The sequence below is a fragment of the Pleurodeles waltl genome, chromosome 11 (genome assembly GCF_031143425.1).
Source record: "Pleurodeles waltl isolate 20211129_DDA chromosome 11, aPleWal1.hap1.20221129, whole genome shotgun sequence".
In the NCBI taxonomy this organism is placed as follows: Eukaryota; Metazoa; Chordata; class Amphibia; order Caudata; family Salamandridae; genus Pleurodeles; species Pleurodeles waltl.
Window position 1 is genome coordinate 28,730,568 of NC_090450.1, and position 26,468 is coordinate 28,757,035.

The 26,468-nt window shown below is 44.3% G+C and overlaps 1 protein-coding gene across 2 annotated transcripts in view; it reads left to right on the forward strand.

The window, feature by feature from the left end:
• Positions 1-26,468, forward strand: part of LOC138265292 (cytochrome P450 2J2-like) — a 177,360-nt gene that overhangs the window by 46,694 nt on the left and 104,198 nt on the right. For both annotated transcript variants that reach the window (XM_069212897.1, XM_069212898.1), the window contains exon 3: positions 15,430-15,579. In XM_069212897.1, coding sequence (XP_069068998.1) covers positions 15,430-15,579 — 150 coding nt within the window. The remainder of the gene's footprint in view (positions 1-15,429; positions 15,580-26,468) is intronic.

Sequence of the window (26,468 nt, forward strand, 5' to 3'; positions counted from 1 at the left end):
GGCAATGTAGACGTTGAAGAGGGTCAGGCTGAGGGACAAACCCTGGGGTACGGCACAGATGATTTTGTTGGCCACTGAGCGGAATGGGGGGTGGCGGACTGTCTGGGTTCTGCCGGTGAGAAAGGAGGTGACCCAGTCCAGGGCTCTGTCGCGAATTCCAGCATTGCTGAGGCCTGAGCGTAGGGTGTGGTGGCAGATGGTGTCAAACGTGGCCGAGAGGTACAGGAGGATGAGGGCCGCGGTTTCGCCTTTGTCCAGTATGGTTCTGATGTCGTCGGTGGTGGCGATGAGGGCGATTTCGGTACTGTGGTTGCTGCGGAATCCAGATTGGGAAGGGTCCAGGGTGCAGTTTTGATCGAGGAAGCGGGTTAGTTGTCTGTTGACAGTCTTCTCTATGAATTTTGCCGGGAAGGGGAGCAGGGCGATAGGCCAGAAGTTCTTGAGGTCCTTTCGGTCCACCTTACATTTTTTGAAGAGTGCATTGATCTCGGCGTGTTTCCAGCTCTCCGGGAAGGTGGCAGACTCGAAGGAACTGTTGATAATCTTCTGTAGTTGGGGTGCAATGACGGAGCTTGCTTTGTTGAGGATGTGGTGAGTGCAGGGGTCACATGAAGAGCCGGAGTGGATGGTGTTCATGATTTCGATGGTGTCTGGCCTAAAAAAATCTTTTCAGGATCTGGCCTCCTCAATGATGACAGCAATCTATCCCCAATCCTCCCTCCCACATCCTTTCTCTTCCCTATCCAAATTCCCTATTCCCCTACTTGTCCTAAGCCCATAGACACATCCGCATGCACCAACCTCAACACACATAAGCAGCACACAGCGACACAAACTCTACCAGGCACACCGGCATGCAGGCACTCAACATTCACCCACAGACACCAGATCAGCCACCATTTCAACAGACACTCCCACTGACCAATACACCACATCCACCATTCCCACAGACACCACCACGACACCCAGTGACACATCCATCACACCCACTTTTGGCTTGTTTGTGAGTGTATGTCAGTGTGTTTTTACTGTCTCACTGGGATGCTGCTAGCCAGGACCCCAGTGCTCATAGTTTGTGGCCTACTGTGTGTGTTGTCAGTAGTGCCTAACTTTGTCACTAAAGTTCTGCTAACCAGAACTTCAGTGCTTATGCTCTCTCTGCTTCCAAATTAGTCACTATAGTTTAGTGACTTCATACGCCAATTCCAATTGGCACACTGGAACCCCCCTTATAAGTCCCTAGTATATGGTACCTAGGTACCCACGGCATTGGGGTTCCAGGAGATCCTTATGGGCAGCAGCATTTCTTTTGCCACCCATAAGGCGCTCAGACAAACCCTTTCACAGGACTGCCACTGCAGCAAGAATAAAATAGTACAAACACTATTGCACAGCCATTTTCACTGCATTTAAGTAACTTATCAGTCACCTATACGTCTAACATTCATTTACTGAAGGCTAGGTGCAAAGTTAATAAGTGTGAGGGCACCCTTGCACTAGCAAAGGTGCCCCCACGCAGTCCAGGGCCAAATCCCCAGACTTTGTGAGTGCAGGGCCACCATTACACACGTGTACTACATATAGGTCAATACCTATATGTAGCTTCACAATGGTAACTCCGAATATGGCCATGTAAGGTGTCTAGGATCATGGAATTGTCCCCCCATTCCAAATATGGTATTGAGGGGCCAATCCCATGCATCCTGTGGGCTCCACCATGGACCCCCAGTACTGGCAAACCAGCTTTCTGAGGCTTGCACTGCAGCTACACCTGCTGCCACCTCACAGACAGGGTTCCGCCCTCCTGGGGTCTGAGAAGCCCAGTCCCAGGAAGGCAGAACAGAGCATTTCCTTTGGGAGGAGGGCGTTACGCCCTCTTCCTTTGGAAATAGGGGTAGCCTTCCAGAGCCTCTGGAAATGCCTTACAGGGCACAGATGGTGCCCTCCTTGCATATGCCAGTCTACACTGGTTCAGGGTCCCCCTGTCCCTGCTCTGGCGCGAAACTGGACATGGGAAGGGGAGTGACCACTCCCCTGTCAATCACCGCTCCTGCATTGTGTCCCTTGTGTTAGCCATCTTGTTTTCCAAGGTGTGGGGACACTCTGGAGATCTCTGAGTGGCCAGTGCGAACAGGTGACGTCAGAGACCCCTCCTGATAGGTGCATACCTGGGTAGGTAGCCAATCCCCCTCTCAGGGCTTCTTAGGGTCTCTCCTGTGTGTTCATCTTCAGATTTGGCTTGCAAGTTTCCACCAGGAGTACTCTGCAACTCCTGCTTCATCCTCTGACCTCAGATCAACCACAGACTGCTCCTGGAACTGCTGTAACTGCAACAAAGTATCCAGAAAGGCTACTGCGACTCTACAACTTCAGCTCCAGCCAGCAACTGCAACAGTTTCCATGGTGTGCACACTCTGGGGACTCCCTGTCTTCACTGTGCACCAAAAGGACCAAAGAAATCTCCCGTGGAGTGACAGAGTCACTTCCCTGCTCCAACAGGCACTTTCTAAGACGACAACAGGTTCTCTGTGACTCCTCTCCTGATGACGAGTGTGCTTCTTGGAACACAGGTGGTGGACGCCTTTGACACAGACTGTCCTAAGGTCCAGCTGTCCAAATTTGGAGGAGGTAAGAGCTTGCATTTCCTGTTTGCGACAGTTCCCCTGTGCACCACGTCATCTTCAGCTCCTGAGGCCTCTGTGCACTATTTGTAAGAATCCTTCATGCACAGCCTGGCCCAGGTCCCCATCACTCTATCCTGTGACGCTCAACTCGCTGAGTTGTTCTCCGGCGGCGTGGGACCTTCTTTTGTAGTGCCACAGCAACCGGAATTTGCACCTTCTTTGTCTCCGTGTCCTGGGACCTCTGTGGGTGCTGCCTAGTCATCTGTGGGTTCCCTTCAGTGTTGGGAGCCCTTTCTGCCTCCTCAGTCTGAGTTGAGGCCTCCAGGTCCCTCCTGGGTCCAGGCAGCACCCTTTTGACACAATCTGCGACATTGCTTGAACCAAGGCTTGTTGGACTAATCCAGAGCTACAACTCACCTGCATCCAACATCTCCACATGGGACATCCTTTGCATCATGCAGGAACCCACAGCCATCTTCTTTGGTGCTCTTCTGCAGACTTCTTCCAACCGGAGAATCCTCTTTTGCACCATCTTCTAGGTTGGCAGAGGCTCCTGGCCTTCCTGGAATCTTCTGCAACTTCTGGACTTGGTCTCTCTTTACAGGTCTTCAGGTCCAGGAATCCATCATTTGTTGCTTGCAGTCTTGCTTGGTTCTTGCAATAACTCTATTCACGACTTTTAGTGTGTCCTAAGGAAACTTGCAGTACTTTACTCCTACTTTCCTGGGCTCTGGGGTGGGGTATTTTACCAACCTTTGTGGTTTTCTTACACTCCCAGTGCCCCTCTACACACTACACTTACCTAGGGGGGAATTCACGATTCGCATTTCACTTTCTTAGTATATGGTTTGTGTTGCCCCAAGGCCTATTTCTTCCTATTGCATTCTACGGTATTTTCTATTGTTTGCACTATCCTATGACTATTTACTTACCTGATTTTGGTGTCTAGTGTATATATTCCATATAATACTTACCTCCAGAAGGAGCTTTGCCTCTAAGATAATTTTGGTCTTGTGTCACTAAAATAAAGTACCTTTATTTTTGGTAACACTGAGTATTGTATTTTGTTGTATATAAGTACTGTGTAACTACAAGTGGTATTGTAGGAGCTTTGCATGTCTCCTAGTTCAGCCTAAGCTGCTCTGCTACTGCTACCTCTATCAGCCTGAGCTGCTAGAACAATACTACATTTCACTAATAAGGGATAACTGGACCTGGTATAAGGTGTAAGTACCCAAGGTACCCGCTACAAGCCAGGCCAGCCTCCTACAACAGCTCACCACCCACAGCCCCACACACCTCAGTCACCATACCCCCAGACACCACCACAACACCCACAGACACATCCACCACATTTGCTGTTGTTTTTTAATATCTGACTTTGTGGGAAGTGCTGGTCACCCAAGACAAGGGTAGATGTTCACTGTATGGATATGTGGGTGTTGATCCAATTGGGGTGTCATTGCATTGTGTTATGCTTGCTAGGTTGTGTTGGCCAATGTCAGCATGTATGGTGTAGATTTGTCCCCTGATATAGATTGTACTTTCGTCTCATGTGCGGGAGCTAGAGTTTTGTTTGTCAGGGTGTTAAATTGTGGTAGCTTCCTTTGGATTTGACTGACCATGTGTCCACTTTGATGTGTGTACCTTACAGCTACATCATCTAGATGTCTGGACCATGCTGGTGCCATTGTATGTGCTTTCTTGACTTGCACTTACACATTTGGCAGCTAGGCATATCACTTGGCTCAAATATTGTTTGTCCCTGAGATACATGAAGGGTCAGTTCCTATGCAAATGCTGTTTTAGGGGCATGTGCAAAGTGAAATGTGTCCATGAATGCTCCTGATGCCGCCATCACTATTATGCAGGTATTGTTTGCATTGTCAGCTTTGGATATTCGTTTCACAACCTATTGTGCATCCCATTGACCTTCCATTGTGTTACAATGTGGGTGCTGTGTGGGTCTATCGATGAGCAGCACCTGCAGCAGGATGTGTGTGTGATGGGCTCCATGGCGGCACAGGTCATGTAACACTGCCTGCAGGTGAGTTGCTTCCTTTATGCTTTCCGTTTCCACCTGCTGGGATGTGGTGGCTGGACTGCCATGGTCACGATGGCAGTAGGCAACATCATAATGTTTCTATCTGAAACACCAGCTCCGTCGGCCTTTTTGGCCTGCCTCGCCACCGCGGTGGTCTGCGCTGCCTGGTGGTGCTGGCGGGACTGCGGCAGTCTTTCCCTATGATACTGCCAACATCGTAATACTGTGGTCTGACTCCTAAGCAGATGGCGGTCACACCGCCACCATGGTGGTGCACAAACCGCCAAACTCGTAATGCTACCCTTTGTAAATATGTAACATTAATTTCAATATGTAACATTAATTTTAAAGCAAATCTACATAAGTTCAGAGCAAGCCATATTCATTTAAACAGCAGTCATATTCATTTAAACATGGCTTGTGTTCATTTCAATATTTGCCTAATTAATTTCAAAGCATGTTACATTTATCTCACAGTTTCATTTTCATTTTAAAAAGTGTGATATTCATGTTACAGAATGCCATATAACTTTTGATGTGGGCCATATTAATCTCATCAGGTGTCATATTCATTTCAAAGTGGCTCATATTCATCTTAACATGTGTCATATTCCTTTCTATAAATGTAATTCATTTCAGTGGATGTCATATTCACCTTAACACCTGTCATAATAATGTTAACACGGGTCATATCCATTTCAACATAGGTCATATTAATTTCAATATATGCAGTACTTTTTTGCTGTGTATCTTATCAATTTCAAAGCACAACATATTCATTTTGACAAGTTTTATTTTAATTTCAGCATTGGTCATATTCAGTTTAAGACAGGTTGAATTCATTTCGGTGGAGCTCATATTTGTTTCAATGCATGTCATATTCATCTTAGCATGTGTCATATTTCTTTCAATGGATGCTTCATTCATATTAACACACCTTAATTTTAACATAAATCATATCCATTGCAACATATATCATAATCGTGTCAATGTACATCGTATCACTTTCAATGCAAGCCATGTTCATTGTGATAAGTGTCATGATCATTTTAACATTACTCGTATTAATTTTAAAACATGTCAAATTCATTTCAATGAAGGTCATATTCATTTCAACGTAGGTCATCTTCATTTTAACATGTGTTATATTCTTTTCAATCAATGTTAAGTTTATTTCAATAGATGTCATATTCATATTAACACTTGTCATATTAATTTTAAGATGCAACTTATCAATTTTAACATATATCATATTAATTTGAATATGTATCATATTAGTTTGAATATGTGTCTTATTAATTTCAAGGCGTGCCATATTCATTTTAACAAATCTCATGTGAATTTCAGCTGTGGTCATACTCATTTGAAGACATGTCAACTTCAATTCAATGGGGCTGCATTAATTTCAACACAAGCCATATTTATTTTCAGTCATCTCCTATTTATTTCTGTGTGTCTCATATTCATTCCCTTCTCAGTAATATTCATTTCAACACAATTCAAATTCAGTGCAACGTGTTTAATGTTCATTTCAATGTACATTGTATTAGTTTCAATGTGCATTGTTTTCTTTTCAGAATATAATATATTCATTTCAATACTTTATATTATTTTCAGTCTGCCATATTAATTTCAATGTTTGTCATATTTCTCTTGGCATAAGTCAATCATTTCAAGAAATGCCCCATTCTTTTTGATGAATATTGTATTAGTTTCCGTGATTGCTGTATTGTTTACAGTGAGGGCCATATTATTTTCAGTATGATTTATATATATTTCAGTATATTTCTTATTCAATTTCTTGTGTGTGTTATTCATATTGATCACTAAGTAGCATATTCATTCTGCCAGGTTTCATATTTGTTTTGGTTCAATTCAGATTCACTCTGTCAGGTATCATACTTATTTTGACACATAGTACATTCATTCTGGTGTGTGTCATATTCATTTTGCAGCAGCTATGCATTTCAGGAGGTGTCCAATATGGGGAGCTGTAATTTTGACATGCACGGCTTCCCATAGACGTGCGGTGGACAGGAGAAGTGCCTCTATTGCTTTTAGGTGAAAGAACTTTGTGGACTATAAATACCAGAATGCTGCTCGTAAATCATGATAGCAGAAACAATCAGGAAGAAGACAGATTAGTTGAAACAGGTTATTCACTACAGTTTAATTAATGAGGCATGGCGAGCAGAAAGTAAATTGCAGGTTTCACTTTAACTAAAAGCATGGAGGCTGTTAAAGACAGAGATCAGTTATGCACGTTGGTTATGAACATCCAGCTGGAGGAAATGTGATGTGGAAAGCTGGTGGTTGCTATCAAATAAGAAGTTGTTATTTTACACAAGGATGTACATTACCAGCGTGAAGAAATCTTGAAAATCTAAAAACAACTTTAAATGCATATGACCTTTAATCAGCAAGAAACGAACGTGCGGCAGATAGGGGAAGTGCCTCGATTGCTTTCAGGTGAAAGAACCTTGGGGCACTATAAATACCAGAATGCTGGTCGTAAGTTATGACAGCAGAAACCACCAGGGAGAAGACAGATGTGTCGAAATGCATCGTGGTGCTGGACATTAGCTTCATTTGAAATTAAGAGGACTCAATGATAAGTTTATTACGTGATGCTGGATATTAACCTCATTTGAAATCAAGAGGAATAAATGATAAGTCTATTGCAGTCTCCGGGAGTGCAGTGTCTCCTTTTTCTGAACAAATATATATATATATATATATATATATTTTTTTTTTTTTTTTTTTTTTTTTTTTAACTGGAAAAAAAACAAAGGTTACCCTATAAGAACATTATAGTTAGGAAATAGAATTAAATAAACATAGAAATTGATTTAAAAAAACTAAGTTACAGGGACGTTCTACTTAGGCTCACATTTCGAACATGCAAAAGCATTGAAATTCAGCTGTTATGGTTAGTTATTTCAAGTAACTATAACGTGTTACATAAAGTAACTATAACTCGTGTCCCCACCTTGCACAGTTTTATCCTCAATAATTTTACTGCAAATATTACATTGATATTATCAATGATATTATCAAAGATGTCATGAGTTTTGTAATATATGGGTAATTAGCAGTGCAAGGAGAGGGACAAGTCGTGGAAAGATATTGCATATCACTAATGTATATGTGGCGGGGCAAAAGGGTGGGGCTTCTAGGCCATTTTCCATACTTGTAGCTTTTGATATAGACAGCACGATCTCTTGTCTCAGCAGCAGATGACAAGACAGAACCCACTCGTGACATTCACTACATGACATATTGCGCTAAAAAAAAACAAGGATGCAAATACCTCCATCAAGGATTACTGATAACTTTTTATGTTGGAAATGCAGAGAAAACACACTCGCTTTGCCTTGACCATGCGCAAGAAATTGGGATAATTAGTACTTCACGGATGTGATGCTTCAACCTGGGCACCTGCTTTGTTAATATCTATAAGTGTTTCCTGTTGAGTTTTTTTCCTGTGAAATGAGCATCATGTCACAATGAATCCTGCCCTGTGTATTTACCTAATATAAATAGGCAAGGCAGGATTTTGTTTTTCTTTTTTATAAATGTTGGAGACCGCATGGAGGCCTCAAGGCCCCTGTGGACCCAGCAAGCTCACCACCTCCTGCAGGAGCCAGAATGCTCCCACACACAGGGAGCTGCTGGAAATACAGCTCCCTGCATGTAGGACAAATACTTTCATCTCTTTCCCTGCCCGCATGTCCCTCCTTGATGGATCACCCTGAAACTTTCCATGCACGACAAAATTTGACACTTTAAAAAAATATTTCATGAAGATTCATCAAACGGTGCCAAAGATATAGCCAAGTAAAAAAATGTTTTTTCTATGGAAGCTAGGGCCTAACTACACCTAACTAAAGCGACTGCCATTAGGAAATATATATGTCCTAACTCTAACTACCTACTGGCATGACCTTTGATAGGTAACAATTTTACAAATATTCACAACATTTTCCCAAACAAATGTTCATTCCCCCCAGCTCTTACCTTGAAAGTTTTTGGGTGCTCTGTCAAGTAGGGGACGATAAATAAAGAGGGACATCTTCAAAGTCATTTATAAACCTAGTGGGTAGTTTCTCCGCGAGGGAGATGGAGTAAGTTACCCCATCCCCCTGGCAAAACAACGGGCCATCAGCGCTATAGTCCATAAACATCAGCTTTTTTGCACTTCTGTCCTAGGATTGTTTCATAAACACCCCCCTTTTCAAATATTATACCAATGATTAGTATGTACCAATTCTCCCTCTGGGTCGCTAAATCTGAGGATCTCTTCCCACTTACGTCACCAGGATTACCACAAGACCCTGGAGGTCCTGCTCCGCCACGCCGGAGGTGGCGACCAGACATCCGACAGCGTGGCGATGCAGGACCGCCAAATTATGACAATGGAAGTGAACTGGCTGTATTGCAGCCAGTTCATCACCTGTACCGCCAGGGGGATAGGACTGCTTTGCTGAAGGTTGACCACCTTCGACCCGGCGGTACACCTTACACCGCCTGTGGTATTTTGAGCATCCTTACTGCCAGGGATTCTGTGGTGGCAGGCCCACTACGGAATCTCTGGTGGTAACGATAATACCCATTCCTGTCGCCACTGCAGGACTCCCCAACCCCCCCCTCCACGTAGGACACACCCCTATACCCATCAGAAGCCCCCCACCCCCAAGCAGTGACACCCCTGATCCCCCTTCTGAGCCCCTCCTCTCTGCGATCTCGATTCTGAACCCCCTCCCCCCATACATCCATGAAGGTACACATCACACATGCATACACGCACACATACATGCACACTCATTCACACACACATGTACACACGGACACAACACCCCCCATACACACATTTGCATACACACACATAGACTTGCACACAAACACACAACACTCCCCGCCCCCTCCATTCACACAAACACATACCCCCATTCATGCACATAACACTCAACATCCCCCCACCCCCTCCCCTGTCGGTCGATCACCTTACCTGGTGGTCGCAATGGTCGTCCGGGAGGGAACAGGGTCTAAGGCGCTTGTTCGGCCACCCGCGCCTCACCAACACAACACCGCCACACCTATTACTAAGTCGTAATAGGTGTAGCGGTGTTGTGTTGACATGGCGGTGCCAGCAGAGCAACCTCCACTGCTCCGCCGACCGCCAGTATGGCTGCTGGCGACTCTCCACCCAATTTATGGCGGAGAGCCACCAGCAATCATAATATGACAGTCTGATGACCGCCATCTTGTGGCTGGCGGGACTTCGGCGGGCTTGGGGGCCTTAGATCTTACATCGAGATCTACGGTATGTAATATCAATTCAATACAAATTCAGAAAAGAACAAAAAAATGTAAAGGTTTTTCACACATTCATTCTTTCACTGGGTAATTTAACTAATCCATAGCAGCCTTTGCAGTCCTTACTCCATGCCTTTTTAATAATGATTTTTAAATTCTCTGTTGTGATGCCCTTAAAGCTGGGCAGACAAAAGTAACATGGTCAATCGTCTGTACACCTGATTGACATAAATTACAAATTCTTTCATCCCTAGGAACACCCTGCCAGGCATCAATTATATTCTTTGCTGGCAAACAATTCATCCTAAAAAGCAACATACACCTCTGCACCCTGTGCTCCAAGTTCCAATTTAAATACGCCTGTGAAGTAGCTGATTGACATGAGTGAATCATATTAACAAAACAAGGCTTTGTATTACAAACATTCATATCATGCAGCATAGAAGAATTCTTCATATCACACTTAAAAATGATTTAAGATGAACATAGCTCATACTCTGAATGTCTAATTTAGATTTATATAGTGCGGCTTATCACCTGTGATGGTCTCTAGGCGCTGTCCATGGGCACAGGGAGATTAAGGGTGTCATTACGACCTCAGCGGTCTTTTCAAAAGACTGCTGAGGCCGCGGGAGACAGAATACCACCATTGCCGGTGGTATTTCTGTCTCCCTATTATGACATTTCCGCTGGGCCAGCGGACGGTAACAGTGTTACCGTCCGCTGGCCCAGCGGAAATGTCACATCAACATTGCAGCCGGCTCGTAATAGAGCCAGCTGCAATGCTGGTGTGCAGCGGGTGCAGTAGCACCCGTCGCGCACTTCACTGCCCGAAATTCACCCAAGTCCCCTTACCACCGGCCTTTCCATGGCGGTGTGTACCGCCATGCACAGGCCGGCGGTCAGGGACTCATAATCCCCAGGGCAGCGGTGCTTGCACCGCTGCCCTGGGGATTATGACCGCCAGGCGGAATCCGCCAACATACCGCCGGCTGCCAGGGTCGTAATGACCCCCTAAGTGATTTGCCCAGAATCACAGGATGTAGCGCCGTCGCGGAGGATTGAACCCTGATCTCTTGAGCCCGAGGCGGTTGCTCTGACCGCCGCCCTACATCCTTGCCCTGTAAAGTGAACCATAGCAAACTGGACATTAGATAAAAAATTTCCTGGCTGTGCATAATCAATGAGAATTTCCACAGCTATGAAACCTTTTAAGGTATTAGCGTTAGCATGTAAAATATAATGATACCATCTCAAGATAGCTGCTAAGCCTCTTATATATGTACTCACCAATCCTAATTCTAATTTTAGCACTGCCACAGAGCCCATGGAATTTGAAGTGCAAATAGTACGGAATATCTTACCTTCTACCTTATGCATAAAATACCAACAGTTAGCTTTAATTGTCTCCACAGCATAAAGAAAAGTGGAAGGAACCTTCATTTTATACAGCCTTAAAAGATGTTTAAAGGGCCTATGGCCTGTTGTCCCATAAAGTGCTTTTAGTGCAATTCCATGGGCCTCAGCTTTATTCAAAATATGGGCAAAATTATCCTTTTCTGTCAAAATGTCTGAAATAATTGTGCCCAAATAAGGGTATAATTTTACTACCGCCGAAGGAATGTTTTGGAAGGGCCATCTATACCCTTTGTCCGTCAGGCAACTGATAAAGCATCCAGGCGCTTATGAAGACCTTTAGGTATCAAATCCAGTAAAACAATATCATCCGCATAGGGGCATCCCCACCAATTTTACTCAATGCTATGGGTAAATCTGCCATATATAAATAAAATAGCAAAGGGACCAAAAGGCAGCCCTGTCTTCGCCCATTTCTAGTTGAGATTTTTGGTGTCATGTCCCACATACCCCCTAACATGGCATGGCACCAAGGCCCTCATTACAAACCTGGCGGACGGGGGAGAAGTGGCGGTAATACCGCCAACAGGCCGGCGGAAAAAAAAATTGAATTATGACCATGGCGGTTACCGCCATGGTCATCCGCCACTTCTCCACTCTGACTGCCAGGGCTGTGACGACCGCTGGGCTGGAGACTTCGGTCTGCCGTCACCAGACCGCTGGCGGTATCAGGACCCTGCAGACCACCATGGATTTCGGGTGGTTTAGAACCGACCCGACATCCATGGCGGTAGGCACTATCAGTGCCAGGGAATTCCTTCCCTACCACTGATAGGGGTCTCCCCCACCCACCTACCCTCCCCTGAGTCCTCCCCCCGCACCCCAAAGGAGGCAGGACCGCCCTCCCCACCCTCAACATGCACATACACACACCCCTTCCCCACCCCCCACCATGCACATACTCACACCCCCACAGGCACACATACACTACAACAACACATACCCGCACACATACAAACAGACATGCACACAGACCGACCCACACACATTTCCCATACACACAACACACTCCCACATAAATACACGAACTCACAAACCTCCTCTACATACTCACACGCACACTCCCATGCACGCACACAACACCCCACCCCCCCCTCCCCTAACGGACGATCAACTTACCTTGTCCGTTGATCTTCTGGGAGGGGGCAGGATCTATGGAGGCTGATCCGCCGCCAGCACCCCGTCACCAGAACACCGCCACACCGAATCATGGGACGTGATTCGGTGGGCGGTGTTCTGATGACGGGTGGTGGAGGTGGAGCAACCTCCACATCCCCGCCAACCGCCAGTATGGCTGCTGGTGGCTCTCTGTCCGAAAAAGGACAGAGGGCTGCCAGCAGTCATAATACGCTATGCAGAAAACCGCCTGCACTGGCAGTCTTCAGCACGGCGGTACCTGGCGGTCTTTACAAAAGACCGCTGAGGTCGAAATGAGCGCCCAAATGTCTGCATGAAGGGCAATAATACATTTTAAGAGACCCCCAGGAATGCCCATGGCATCCAACTTCTTCCAAAGAATCTGCCAGCCAAAGTGATCAAAAGCTGTTGAAAAATCTAAAAAAAGCTGCAAAGACAGGCCTTTTCCTCCATTTTGCATATTTTACCAACTGGGGATTGATCACAGTTATGTTATCTAGGGTTGAATGACCCACTCTATATTCAGCCTGTTTCGGCAAAATTATATTTTTATCTTCTACCCATTCTAACAGTTTATTTAAGATTTAGCTGGCAAAAACATTCCTGTAGCATCTATTAAAGTAATCTGAGTAGAATTAAACAGAGAGTTTATAGAGCCCTTCCTATGGAGCGGCAGTATAATACTCCACTTACATGAGGTTGGAATCCTCCCAGTAAAATAACTATAATGAAAAATCGCAGATAAATAAGTCGCCTAACAATCCATATATAATTTTATAATAATAGAAATAGGCAATTCATCTGGTCCTCTGGTCCCCGCATTTCTAGCAGCCTTAAGATGGAGCAACACTACCTTTTGCAAAAGGGGAAAATAGGCGATAATTCTCTTAGCTACCCCTTCATCTTTGAGCTTTTTAAATATGACCATCAGAGGTCTGAGAATTCATGGCGCATAAAGAGGTTATATAGTCCTGCCATTCCATGCTAGTTATTGTATTTATTTTTGGCTCAACCAGAGAACCAACATGTGTATTGTCCTGTGTTCTGGTCTGTAGCTTGCATCTCTAAAGCTGTCTCTAATTGTGCTCAATTCTTTCAAGACCTCCATTCTGCACTCCAGAATAATGTTTCCCTAGTTTATCTCATTTTGTTGGATACCTCCTTGTAGGAGCAGAATACAGCATTTCAAAATGCATCTGCTTTCCTTGTCTACCTCACGAGACAATCATTTTACAACATGAAGGCTCCTAATTGCTTCATTGTTTCAAAATTACAACCCTTCATGTAAATCTTGTCTGCTGAATGGGAAAAAAGCCAACCACTACAGTATACATACACAAAGGACCTGAGTATGGATAATAATTTTTCAAAGCCTTTTTATCATGGATTCATGAATATCTTACAACTTACTGCAGGAAATCCTAGCAGAGTACCCCATAATAAACAGAAGTTACGGGCGAATTTGCTTTTAGGACTTAGAGGCTGACTAAGAGTTCCCGATGGTGTGGTCACCATCATGCTGACGACCTGCCTGCCGACCCCATCACGCCTTTCCCACTGGGCTGACTGGCAGAAACCAAGGTTTCTGCTGGTCAGTCCAGTCGGGGAGTAATAGCAGCCTTGTCACTGGCTCATAATAGAGCAAGTGGCAATGCTGCAGCAAGCACGGGGAACCAACACCCTCTAAATGCGCACTGTCTGCACAGCAGACAGTACGCATTTCGAAGGTGCTGAGCAGGGAGACCCTTGCACTGCTCATGCCACAGGCATAGGCATTGCAGGGCCCTCCATACCCCCCACACTTGTTCTTCACCAGCCTTTTCATGGCACTTGGACTGCCATGAAAAGGTTGTGGAGAACAAGGTTGTAATCAGCAGGGCGGCACTAAGTTCAGATCCGCACTGGCTGATTGCAACCTGCACCACCGTCAGCCCATAGGCATCACTGATCCTCGTGGGGACAGCAGGAGTTTGGCGGTTCTGCCTGCCAACCTGATAATGTGGTGGTCAGACCACCATAGCCGTGGCCGTAAAACAGCCACCACGAGGCTGGTGATCGTCATAACCACAGCCTTGTAATCTGGCCCTTAGTTCCAACAGCACTAGTTTTAAAGAAGGTACCAGAAAAGTTTTTAGGTGCTCAGTCAGAGCTTTGTGGGTCAGGCAGGAATGTGTGGTATGATCTTACTGTACCCTCTGAAAGTACTTCATATGCAAAGAGATGGACTAATTGTCACTTTTGTCACTGGTTGAAGCATCAGAAATAGTGGTACCCAATTGCATATTAACATAGTTGAACAAGTGGAACACTCAGCAGTGCTATTCCTCATTTTTGCATCTGAATGGTATGGCCACCGGTACACCATGCGGCAATGATATTTCTGCGTCTGAGTAGGAAACTATGGTTTAGCATAACTTGGGTGAGGAGCCAGCAGTGCTGCTAACGAACATGGCAATGAGCTGCAATGCGTTTTATCAGTGCTGTGCTTAAGTGATATCCTTTCATAGATTTCATCCTTTTGACTGCTTTGGAGGTCTACAATGGTAGAACATTTGTTTTGTGCCAACATCAGCTGTAATATTACTTATTGTGTGATATATTTAAGATATCACCATTTGAATGCATTTTCCAGCTGATAACTTAGCCATTGGTAACATTTGAGGATCCCACTAACAAGACATAGAGGGCAATGTGACATTACGTTTAAGTATCAGCAGCATATGTTAGGGCTTACTCTAGCTTCTCTTTTTGAGCCTCACAAGCTATGTAGTAGTGAATGCTTGTAAAGGTGTGATGCAAAAAGAGGTTTGAGGAGGGTTCTGTTAAAACACATTTTTTCTTGTCTAACAAAAAGAAAATTGAAGTGAATAATAACATCATTAATTCCCTTAGGGGTTATCTTTACAAATGGACACACATGGAAGCAGCAGAGACGCTTTGGCTTGATGACTCTGCGAAACCTGGGGCTTGGGAAGAAAAGCATGGATGAAAGGACCCAGAGAGAGGCTCAACATCTAATAGAATTCTTCAGAATGACTAAAGGTAAGAGGAGTCCTGATCCATCTCAAACTCTCAAAAGCCTAGTCAGTGTGCAAACCTTTGCTCTGTTTCAGCTAACCGGCTATATTTTGTTAATTAAATCCCAGTAGTTTGAAAGTTCAGAGGCCATTTCTGAGTGTCATGGAAAACAAATATATGTATGTATACACACACACACACACACACACATATATATGGGAAGAATTGGGGCAAAAAGAAACATCAACCTTTGAGGCCTGTTTATTGAAGATACTGGAAACCACAACAGATATTTTTCAACCACCAAAACTATCAGAGAGGTATATTGAAAGGTACATTTAGAAAGTTCATCTAACATGTAAGATAACTGAGGAAATCCCATAAAAACAAAAACACCTCATTTCCGTGGGGAGTTCTACTGAGAAGGTTAATCTCATTAAATTATGAAGTATTAAAGTTCTTTATCAAAGGTTAAAATACAGGCCATCCTCATACTGGACACTCAGGTCTGATGTGCTGGTCCATATTCAAAATACTGGATTCCCCAAATTTCCAACTAAAGGATTTTCTGAAGCAGAATGAGGAGATAAGTGGATGAACTAAAGAACTAATTCAAGTGAAAATTAATCCAAGAGAATGGAAAAAGAGTTATGCAGCAGCTATGAAGGACCGCTAAACAGCAGCGCACCACGCCCCCCCCTCCCCTCAGCGCCTCGAAACCCTGACGGGTACATAGCGCGCTTTATAAATATTGTGATTGATTGATTGATTGATTGAAGAAGGGGAGGAATTCCTTCACTATCAGACAGACCACTAGACCTCAAGATGGAGTTTTCATTCCCAGAACACTGCTCAATTAACTTTTAAAAGACAGGTAGAGGCCTTCAAAAATGTTTCTCAAAGATTCTGTAACACTAACTTATATTTTATTTAATGAATAATGAGAAATTACTTCCATCATGACATTTTGAGACTGATTTCAAATTTGGACTGCTCATTTTAATCATCAAATCACAAAAAACACAGAATATGTCAACACGTATTTAATGACAATTAAGTATTCAATTATTTAGAAAATAAATGATGAATTAAAACCATCCATATTTCGAAACCATGAATATATTTAAAACCATATTCAGAATGTAAAAATATAAAAAGTGACAAAACAGACGGAGAAAAGAAAATAGAAAAATACATAGAATATTGCCAATGTCCACATTAATGTGTTGGTTACATTCAACAGTGTAAAAAAAGTTTTGAAAGTATATAATGTCACACTTGTCAATTATGGTACCTTTTATCAATCTGTTTACAAAACCAGTATATGCACAACATATTTATACATCTTTGTAACCAAGTGAATGGTAAATATCCAATGGGAGGGTTCTGTCTATATGCACCATTTAAAGCTTGAAACTCAACTGAAAAGGTGAATAACCATTGTGCAAACCTAGAAATTCCATCAAACGTGCTCAAGGTTTTTATGCATATTTTGAATTTTATTACTAATTCTTGGAAACTCTAATCTTGCAGTGTATTTTGTCTTTTAGTTAAGTTTATATGATAAAGCATAGTTAATATTGCCTCCAAATTGTCCTTTATTACCTTTAAAGTATTTCCTTATTACTGACAGTTATATTTTAAGTTGGTACACTAATTATAAATGTTAAAGTATTATTTTGGTTCATAAATGTTATTAAGAATTTTTGTAAAGAGCAAGAAATGGAGCAAAGAGGTCAAACAAACTTCAATATACCTAATTTAGCCTGTTAAGTATACAGATTGATCAAGCTGAATCCATCATTACAAATTTAGATTATTGAGATTATTGATACTAAAAGAGTAATTAATGACATACAATATGCACTATTTAAACCTTAAAGGTTACACAATGTTACACAATATTTGTAGGAAATTGGGAGTATTAGGTGTGGGCACCTTGGGAAATAATCACAAACCTTGTTAGGGTGAACCACTAGACACTGAATTACCTTGAGTTCAACCACATGGTAGATATAGCAGAGAGCAGATCGCATTAACTTAGAGGCAATATGTAAAGAATTTATGCAGTACAAAAAAGAGTAATAAAGTTAAACCGAAGTTTAACCGAAAAATCCCAAATCAATAAAAAATATAGAGTACATTTTAATGAATGAAATGACTAAAAAATAGCAAAAATCTAATAAGTGAACCAGAGATCTGAAGTTTTAATTTTTAAGGTTAAAAATAGAACCAAAAAGCATTCTAACTGCAGTCATCTAGTGGTGCTTGACTTGTAAATATTTGCTAGTGAAGGTCAGCCGCAATGAAGTACAGGTCAGAATTAGAAAACAGATATAACCCCATCAGAAGTTTTACTTTCAGACTTAGCTCCTGAAAAGGAAGTAAAAAACCATCAGTAGGGCAAGGCAACGGGCTATGGTTGAAGAATGGTCCTTGAGATCAGATGGCTACAGCAAGAGGTCCAGGCGAAGCTACTGACTTTTTGGCAATAAAACCCCGAGCACGAGAAATATGAACGTCGTGGTCAAGGTCCCACGCCAACCGGATAATTTGGGGCCTTCACCCACTGAAGATTTCTATGTTCGGACTTAGTGCATGTTTTAGAGTTTGGCAGAGAGGGTACTTCATTGCAATTAAGAAGGATTACTCTCCATACCAAACAGAAGATCCATTTGCCTCATTTAGATTTGGTCAGACCTTCAGTATTTTGATGGCAGAGAATACTCTGGGGTTGATTACGAGTTTGGAGGGTGCAAAGTTCTGTCCGACAAACTCCCAACAGGGTGACTACTGCCTACATGAAGACCCCCGCGCTTGAGCTATTATGGGTTTCCTGCTAGGTCGGCAGGCAGAAACGTAAGTTATACAATTATCTGTCTCGTAATCGAGCCAGTTGCCTGCAGGGTGCACCAGCACCCTCGCAATGTAGCAGACAGTGAACATCGCAATGGAGCTGGCCAGGAGGGCCAAGTGCATGGGCAGTGCAGGTTCTCCCCTGTGGTCCCCTGCACCTGTTCTTCGCCAGCCTTTTCATTGCGGTGCTATCACCATGGTACCGCTGGCAGAGAATGAGTTCATAATCCCCAGGGCACTTTTTTGTAGCTTGGGTTCTTCAACAGGGCAAGGCTGCAGCCAAAGAGGGCTTCACAAGGCCAGATACCTATGTGAGGTGCTGCTGAACCAGACCTGCTTTAGGAAAGCTCTGAGCAGGAGCTATCTGAATTTTCAGCCCAGTAGCAATGCACCTTTGAGGATTGACTTGACAGGTTGATCAGTTACTTTCTGGGTCTAATCAATGTCCGTGAATTGCAAGTTTAGAGATCTTTTTATAACTATATGAGACCAATATTCAGAGGAAACTGCTGCCCTAAAACTTAATATACTGTGCAACCTGTCAGGATTTCACAGAGTTTCAGGACAAGGACTCCAAAATTACCCCCACACTTCTTTCCCTTTCAGTCTAATAAAATCTGTTATGAAGTCCAAGATCTGAAGATGCACTACAGAGGTAAGTGGGAACGGGAGGTAGAGAGAGAAGAAACACTTCTTAAGATTTTCAGACCTCTGACCTTGGGACCACAGACTGGTAGAAGGCATGTGGTAAGGACCCTCAATCGTCAATGGACTGACTGGCAGTAATCCCACACAACAAGGAATAATTAATCTAAATAAATTTGTGTGCAATAGATAACAATTCTTTCTGAGTATTTATCAGTAAGATGGCTTACAAGACTGTGAAAGCAGAGAGGCTGTAGCTAGCTCCAGACAACCAGGATACAGTTTGGAAATTGAATATGAAGGTCCAACTCTAACAGCAGATGATACCAGGTGAAATATAACTAGATGTTAAAAGTCAGTCCACTGTAGCCCGAGGGTTCTTACCACATCCAGTCTTGGGTCCCAAAGTCAGAGGTCTGAGATGATTAAGGAGTGTTTCTTCTCTTCCTACCTCCCTTCCCCAAAAAACAAGATCATACTCGCTAAGGAATTAATTGAAATGCATTAGCACATCAAAGGGTCTCCTTACTATGTACCTATTTTCCTAAATCTGTTAGATTTAAATAAAATAGCTGAATTTCCCAAATATATTTAAATCTGATAATTAAGTGATAAATCATCGTCATTGGGCTGACTTATTACACATATTGTTACCTTGCTGCCAGGGTCGATGCAGCTGTGGCTGATACATATTACCCACATCGAGGTATTCAGCATTGGCTCTGAGCCTAATTTTGAGTGGGTCACGAAACACGTTGCTATTTATCTCACCTTATAAATATAGATAACGTACGTTATCTATTGGGTGTGATAAAAATGTTTATCTATATATACATGTTTATTTTTAAGTTGAAATATATATGTTTACAACACTTTAAATAAGCTTTGAAAACAGAAATAAAATTAGAAAAATGTGTTACATGTCTTTCTTCTTTATGTTACTGTAAGTTACATGTTGTGTTACATTGTGTTGTTTAGCTCACTAATCAACTGAGATGATACCCTGGTGCTTTGGCAGGTGTATAGGTTTGTGGGCCCCAAGGTGCTTATACAAAAAGCCAGGTCTTCAGCTTCTTGAGGAACTCTAGAAGTTAAGAGGAGACTCTGATGTGTTGAGGGAGGTGGTTCCATGTCTCAGCTGCAATGTAGGCAAGTCAGTGACATCCGGTTTTGCTTTTGTGGATGCAGGAAATGTGTGCGAGTGAGAGTGAGGTAGAACGTGGGTGTCTGGTGGAATGGTGGAAGTGTATGCGGCTGTTAAGGTATTCTGGTCCTGTGTTGTGTAGGGCTTTGTATGTGTGCATGATAATTCTGAATTATATTTGTAATTGAAAAGATATGTAATTAATAATATTGTATTACATACATATGACTAACAATGTTTTATTGCATTTCTAAATATCAACAATACTACTTAAATAATATAAACTGTTTATATTCCATACAAATTCAATTCAAGCAAAGGATTTCACTTATTGATAACGCAATGCTCAAAGTGGAATTCAACCTACAAGGCAACCTGCAAGGATGCAGAGTGATCATCGGTGACTCTAAGGGAGTAGAGGACCACACGTTAGTGAGAAGGATCAGATAGAATGCAAGCAATGCAGCCAAGCCGGGGGCATGTAAGATCTTTATACTCACAATCCAAATTTGAGGCAAATGGTTCACAGATCCACGTACCACCCTCCTGGAGGGTGGCAGGAGGAAAACATATAAAAGGGAACAACAACTAAGCTTTACCTGGAAATGCAATGAAAACCTAAGGGACTGCACCCACAAATTAAGGTAGGTGAAATAAGTCCATCAGAAAACACCTGACTCAGAGAGAAAGTTTAAAAATCTAAAACTGACCCACAAATGTCTCTTTTGGAAGCTAAAACAAAAGCAAATTGAGGTGAAATGCATCAAAGTTTATGAGCTTTCTAAGAACAATAAACTGAAACAATTCTGGGAACACTTGGCCCACCTGGAAAACAAAAATACTGACAAGCGTAATCCTGTGACTGTAGAAGCATGGTTAGTCCATTAAGCAAATATATATACCGAAAACATAGGTGAGATACTACAAGGTAATGAGAGCAGACCATCCATGAACCGAGCAAATAATGACATTGAGTCTTTGACTGACAAGGAATGCAAAGCACAGGCCAAGCCGTCAGTTATGAAAATCATAATAAAAGGAGGGAAGGGGTCCCTGGTCCCAAAGGACTTCCCTGGAGGTTCTTTTATGGAGGAGTCAGCATACAGGGCGGAAATTCTCACCACCCTGTTCACAGAATGCAAACTGCAAGCAGATAGCATGTACTCATAGCAAGGCTCTTTGGTACAGCCAATATTGAAGAAAGGCAAATTTATGGACCCTAAAAACTACAGATTAATTGCCTTGTTGGGCATAGAAGACAAAGCGTTGACCAGTACTCTACTAAAAGAACTATACAGATGGATCGAGGAAGAAGAGATATTACCCTTCTACCAAACTGGGTGTCGCAAATGCGGATCAACAATTGACAACATAGTTGCTTTATCCTACATAGCATAGCAAATAACCATAAAAACACAATATACCGGTATTTGTATGCTTTGTAGTCCATCTACAGTACCAATTAGGAGGGCCACAAAAGCCACACTATTGGCGATAGCAGGGAATGCACAAATATAATTCCCAGGCCAAATGGGCACTATTCTGCAGAAAGCCCAGTGCGAGGGCTACCAGCATACTTTTAGGCTACCAAATATATAGCCTGATTAGCCTCAAGTTTGGCTTCACACAGCAAAAATAAGAATTTCTGGGCACTCAGGTGAAGTATTACTATAAGATCCTTAAAGTTCCAGCAGAATCGGTTCAAGGCATTTCTTAAACCAATCTATGAAAGGAAGACCAAATCCTGGAACAGCTGCATGAAAAAAGGGGGAAGAAGTTCTAAATCTGGCAGTTGAGAAGTGGACATTTGAGGGTATATATTGCATGGACACAAGAAATGTATAAATAAATAAATTGGAAGAGGAAATAAACTTGAAGAGGATGTGGCTAGATACAGAGGCTAAAAAAGGTTTTCCGGACAGATTGCTTCTTACGAGACCCCAAAATACAGCCATATCTGACCAAGGCTCTGGAAAGGAAATGCCCAAAAGTGATCCAGTGGGCTAGGATGGTTCCCCTGTTAACAAAAGAACTAAGGCGGTCATTATGAGCACCGCGGGAAACATAGCCGACCGCCGAGGTGGCGGTGAACAGAATCCCGCCATTGGCAGTGAATTGTAGACCCGCCATATAATGAACAAAAATCCCAACCGGCCAAAAATCACCAGCCCACCACTCCCCACCATGACCCTGTTGGCAGGAATCCTGGACCTCCCCACCCGCCACCGCCAAACAGACCCAATCCTGCCCTCCAAATAATGATGCACAAATCACCTTGGCGGACAGTGGATGCCGGGCGACCATTAGCGGCTGAGACCCCCACGGGCGGCAAGTGGACTCAACAGCAAGAAGTGCACACATTGGATAGGCGTATGACTCACACACCTGACACACATCCAGAACCCCATAAAACACCCCCAGTCACACCCCACAAGCCTTTGCAATGAAACCAGGACAAAAAGACGGATAGCACCAGAGGCAGACAGCGAATGCCAACATACAGGAGACACACACCGACCCACAGAAGAGCACCCTCACCTCGTTCCCAGCCCCGACACCATTCACCACACTCACCATGTCCCCCCCAAACATCCACGCTTCACTGAAAGGGAGTTAAGGACCATTGTGGATGAGATCTTGAAGGTGGAGCCACATTTATCCGGGCCCGAGGTGCAGCACACACCCATTGCAAGGAAGATGGAGCTGTGGGAGACAATTGTGAACAGCGTCAATGCAGTGGGACACCATCCACGCACCAGGAACGACATCCTCAAGAGATGGAATGACCTGCGGGGGAAAGTCAGGGGCATGGCATCAAGGCACCACATCGCAGTGGAGAAGACTGGGGGAGGACCGCCACCAACACCACCGACTACACTGACTGGGAGGAAAAGGTACTGGCCATCCTGCACCCAGAGGGACTTACTGCACTCACTGGAGGAATGGACTCGGGTAAGTCATAAACACATACCCCATATCCACCACACTTGTAATGCATACACCACCCCACCCCACCCACACCCACCAGGCCCAACACCCCACCCAGGCATCAGCCACTACATCTACCCCCGTGCATGACCACAAACCCACTAAAAGGCCCACATCCCTCCCGCTGTGCACAATCACCCACCCCTGCATGTACCCACAATAGAACGGCACCTCCCACCACAATGCAACCCCACACTGGTGCAAAATGCAATGTCAGCCTCACAAAGGCACCCTGGAAGGCCACTAAAAGTAATACCAGCACAAATTAGCCCAGTCCTGTTCACCTCAAACGTTCATGCAGATGTAACAGACATGTCTATGTCCCCCCAACATGCACCACCACCCATGCAACCCTAACGGACGGGACAAGGAGTGCCAGTGCCCCCCAGGGAGACAGAGGCACCTCACAGGACACTGGCAAAGGATCCTTGGACACTGATGAGCAGGTAGGCCCCTCACACAGTCTTGGACTCTCACCATGCAGCAGCCCCACCCAGGAAACCACTGTCACCCCTACAACCCAGTCAAGACCAGCAGCCCAGGGCAGGCGTCCCCACACAAGCGTACCTAGGCCACAGACTGGTGGAACACAGGTACAGAGGCTACAGTCTCCCACTCCCAACATGCAGGAAGGTGAGGGCCCCATACAAGTGGTACTGCCAGACCTGTGCAGGGTACACAGGCACAGGGGGCTAGGGCAAGTGCAAGGGTGGCAGTGGGCAGGGGGAGGCCACAGGATGGATGCAGCAGCCCAGGACCTGATATCATAGGTATTGGGAGCCTACCAACATACCCATGACAGGTTAGCACAGATTGTGTCCACCCTGGAGCAGTCAGAGGATGCAGCAGGAACACCACTAACAGGCCATGGAGCAGTGGAAAGAACACAATGCCACAATGGCCACCATAGGAGGAGCACTGCTGCAGCTCGTCACAAACCAGTCTGACACCCACACCGGACAAGAGGCCCCTACAACAGCACTGGACAACCAGCATCAGAAACATCCCAGGAACTACCCTCACAGGGAACACAAGCACATACCATGTAATCCCCTGAAGGTCAACAGCAGGCACCCAAACGGACCCTCAGGCCAAGATATGGCACTGGAACCCCAGCGAAGAACAAGGCCCCCTGCAATAAGTAACTCTGCAACAATATGCACAGCAACCATCTCATGCAATCACCAACCACACATTGCTAAGAGGCAATATGAAGTAGTTAGACAAGATGGACCCATCAATACTACCAACAAGGCTGCCACCATGTTGGTCTTGAGGACATCCCCCCTTACGACTTGCCATCTCTGTAAATAGCACTATTCACTTACTTCAACCAATAACACATATTTCACACCTGTAACCCTGTCCCCGGTGTTAAGTTGTGAACAAAGTGAAGTATGGATGCAACTGGCAGAGACCAACTTTATTGTCAAATCTGTGCATGAAGGGAGTTATGTGTGCCTAAATGGTGGAAAGGAGGAAATGCATATATTTTCAGTCTGTACCATGCAGAAGTGGGCCATGTTTCGCCTATCATTACCAACCCCCCCTCTATATGACTGAGCACACTGACAGTATTAGTCACAAACCCCAATGTCAGGCCCAAGTCCCACACAATTACTGGAAGTAGAGTTGTATCAGTTGGTTCCTGAAACTGACAACTTCCCTTTCCTCATCCTCACCATCACTCTCCTCACCTCTCTGAGGTAGCTGATCAGGACCTACAGCACCATCCACCTCCAAGAGGGGGATAGAATGTCTCACTGTCACGTTGTGCAGCATGCAGCAGGCCACCACTATTCTACACACCTTATCAGGCCCACAGGCCAGGGAACCCCCAGAGATATGTAGACAATGAAATCTAGCCTCCAGGAGACCTATAGTTCGCTCTATTACCCTCCTACTAATTCCATTGTAATTCCTCTCTGCATCCGTCCTGGGATTCCTCACTGGTGTCAGGAGCCAATGCAAGTTTGGATAGCCAGAACCACCTAGAAAATGGTGCAATACAGAGTCATCATTGTTATGCCCCTTAGTCAGACAGGCTGGTTTTCTGCTATGTGTCAGTTAGTGACAGGCACACTTACATATGATCCACCCTCTGTCCTCTTGTAGTTGTTCCATCTTCAGTGGCACACTACTGTTCGTCAACACAAAGGAATCATGGACTGAACCTGGAAACATGGCATTCACATGTGAGATGTACTGATTTGCAGTACATACCAATTGAATGTTCATGGAGTGAAAGCTCTGTCTGTTTCTGTACACCTGTTCACTCACTCTTGGGGGGATAATTGGTATGTGGGTGCCATCGATGGCACCTATGACATGGGGTATGTTGGCCAAGGCATAGAATTCAGACTTGATGGCAGGTAGGTCAGTACTTTGGGGAAACCTCACATAGGACTGCAGATGTCGTACAAATCCATTCAGAAATCGTGTCAGTACCATGCTGAACATTGGCTGTGAAAAACCAGCACCCATGCTCACTGCCCGTGGCTAGGAATTGGAGTGCGGAGATCACCTGCACTTCAGTTGGAATGGCATGCTGATTATGATTTCCCGGAGTTAGTGCAGGATCCAGTAATGCACAAAGGTCCTGAATTATGGCACGTGTGAGTCTGTAATTGATTATGATCTGACGCTCCATCATGGTCCTCATATCCACAAGTTGTCTGTACAGCGATGGTGCCCTTCCTCGTCACAAGGGTCGGTACCTACGAGGGGTTCAAAAAGGTGTGATGAAGACACACACATGGACACACTTGTCATCATTTGTGCACTGCATTGTTCATTGTAGTGTCTCTACAATAACTACTACCTGACAGATACTCATTTACATCATGAGGAGGGAACAGAGTATTTCATGTGTGCTACAATACTGAATGGACAGAGGCCTAGGTGCTTCATGTGGCTAGTAGGGAGTAGTGTGCATTGTGAGTAGTAATTAATTCTAGATGCGTAGGTCATGGCAAAATGTCCGCCCACTGTAATTCTGCCCTTTCATTGGTTAACATGGATGCCAATGGGGAATCCGGGCGTATAATGATCGCCGCTGGCAGTGATGGTGCGCACCGCCGCGGAACGTACACGCGTTCAGCATCGTTTGATCACTTGAGTCCCTGATCTCATGCGTACAGGTACTCCACTGTGTGTACTGCTGTGGCCTGCCTCTAGCTATGGATGTGCCTCGTGTTGCAGGGGAAAGAGCCCCAGCCTTCACCCAGAAGGAACTGGAGAAGCTAGTTGACGGGGTCCTGCCCCTGTATGCAAAACTGTA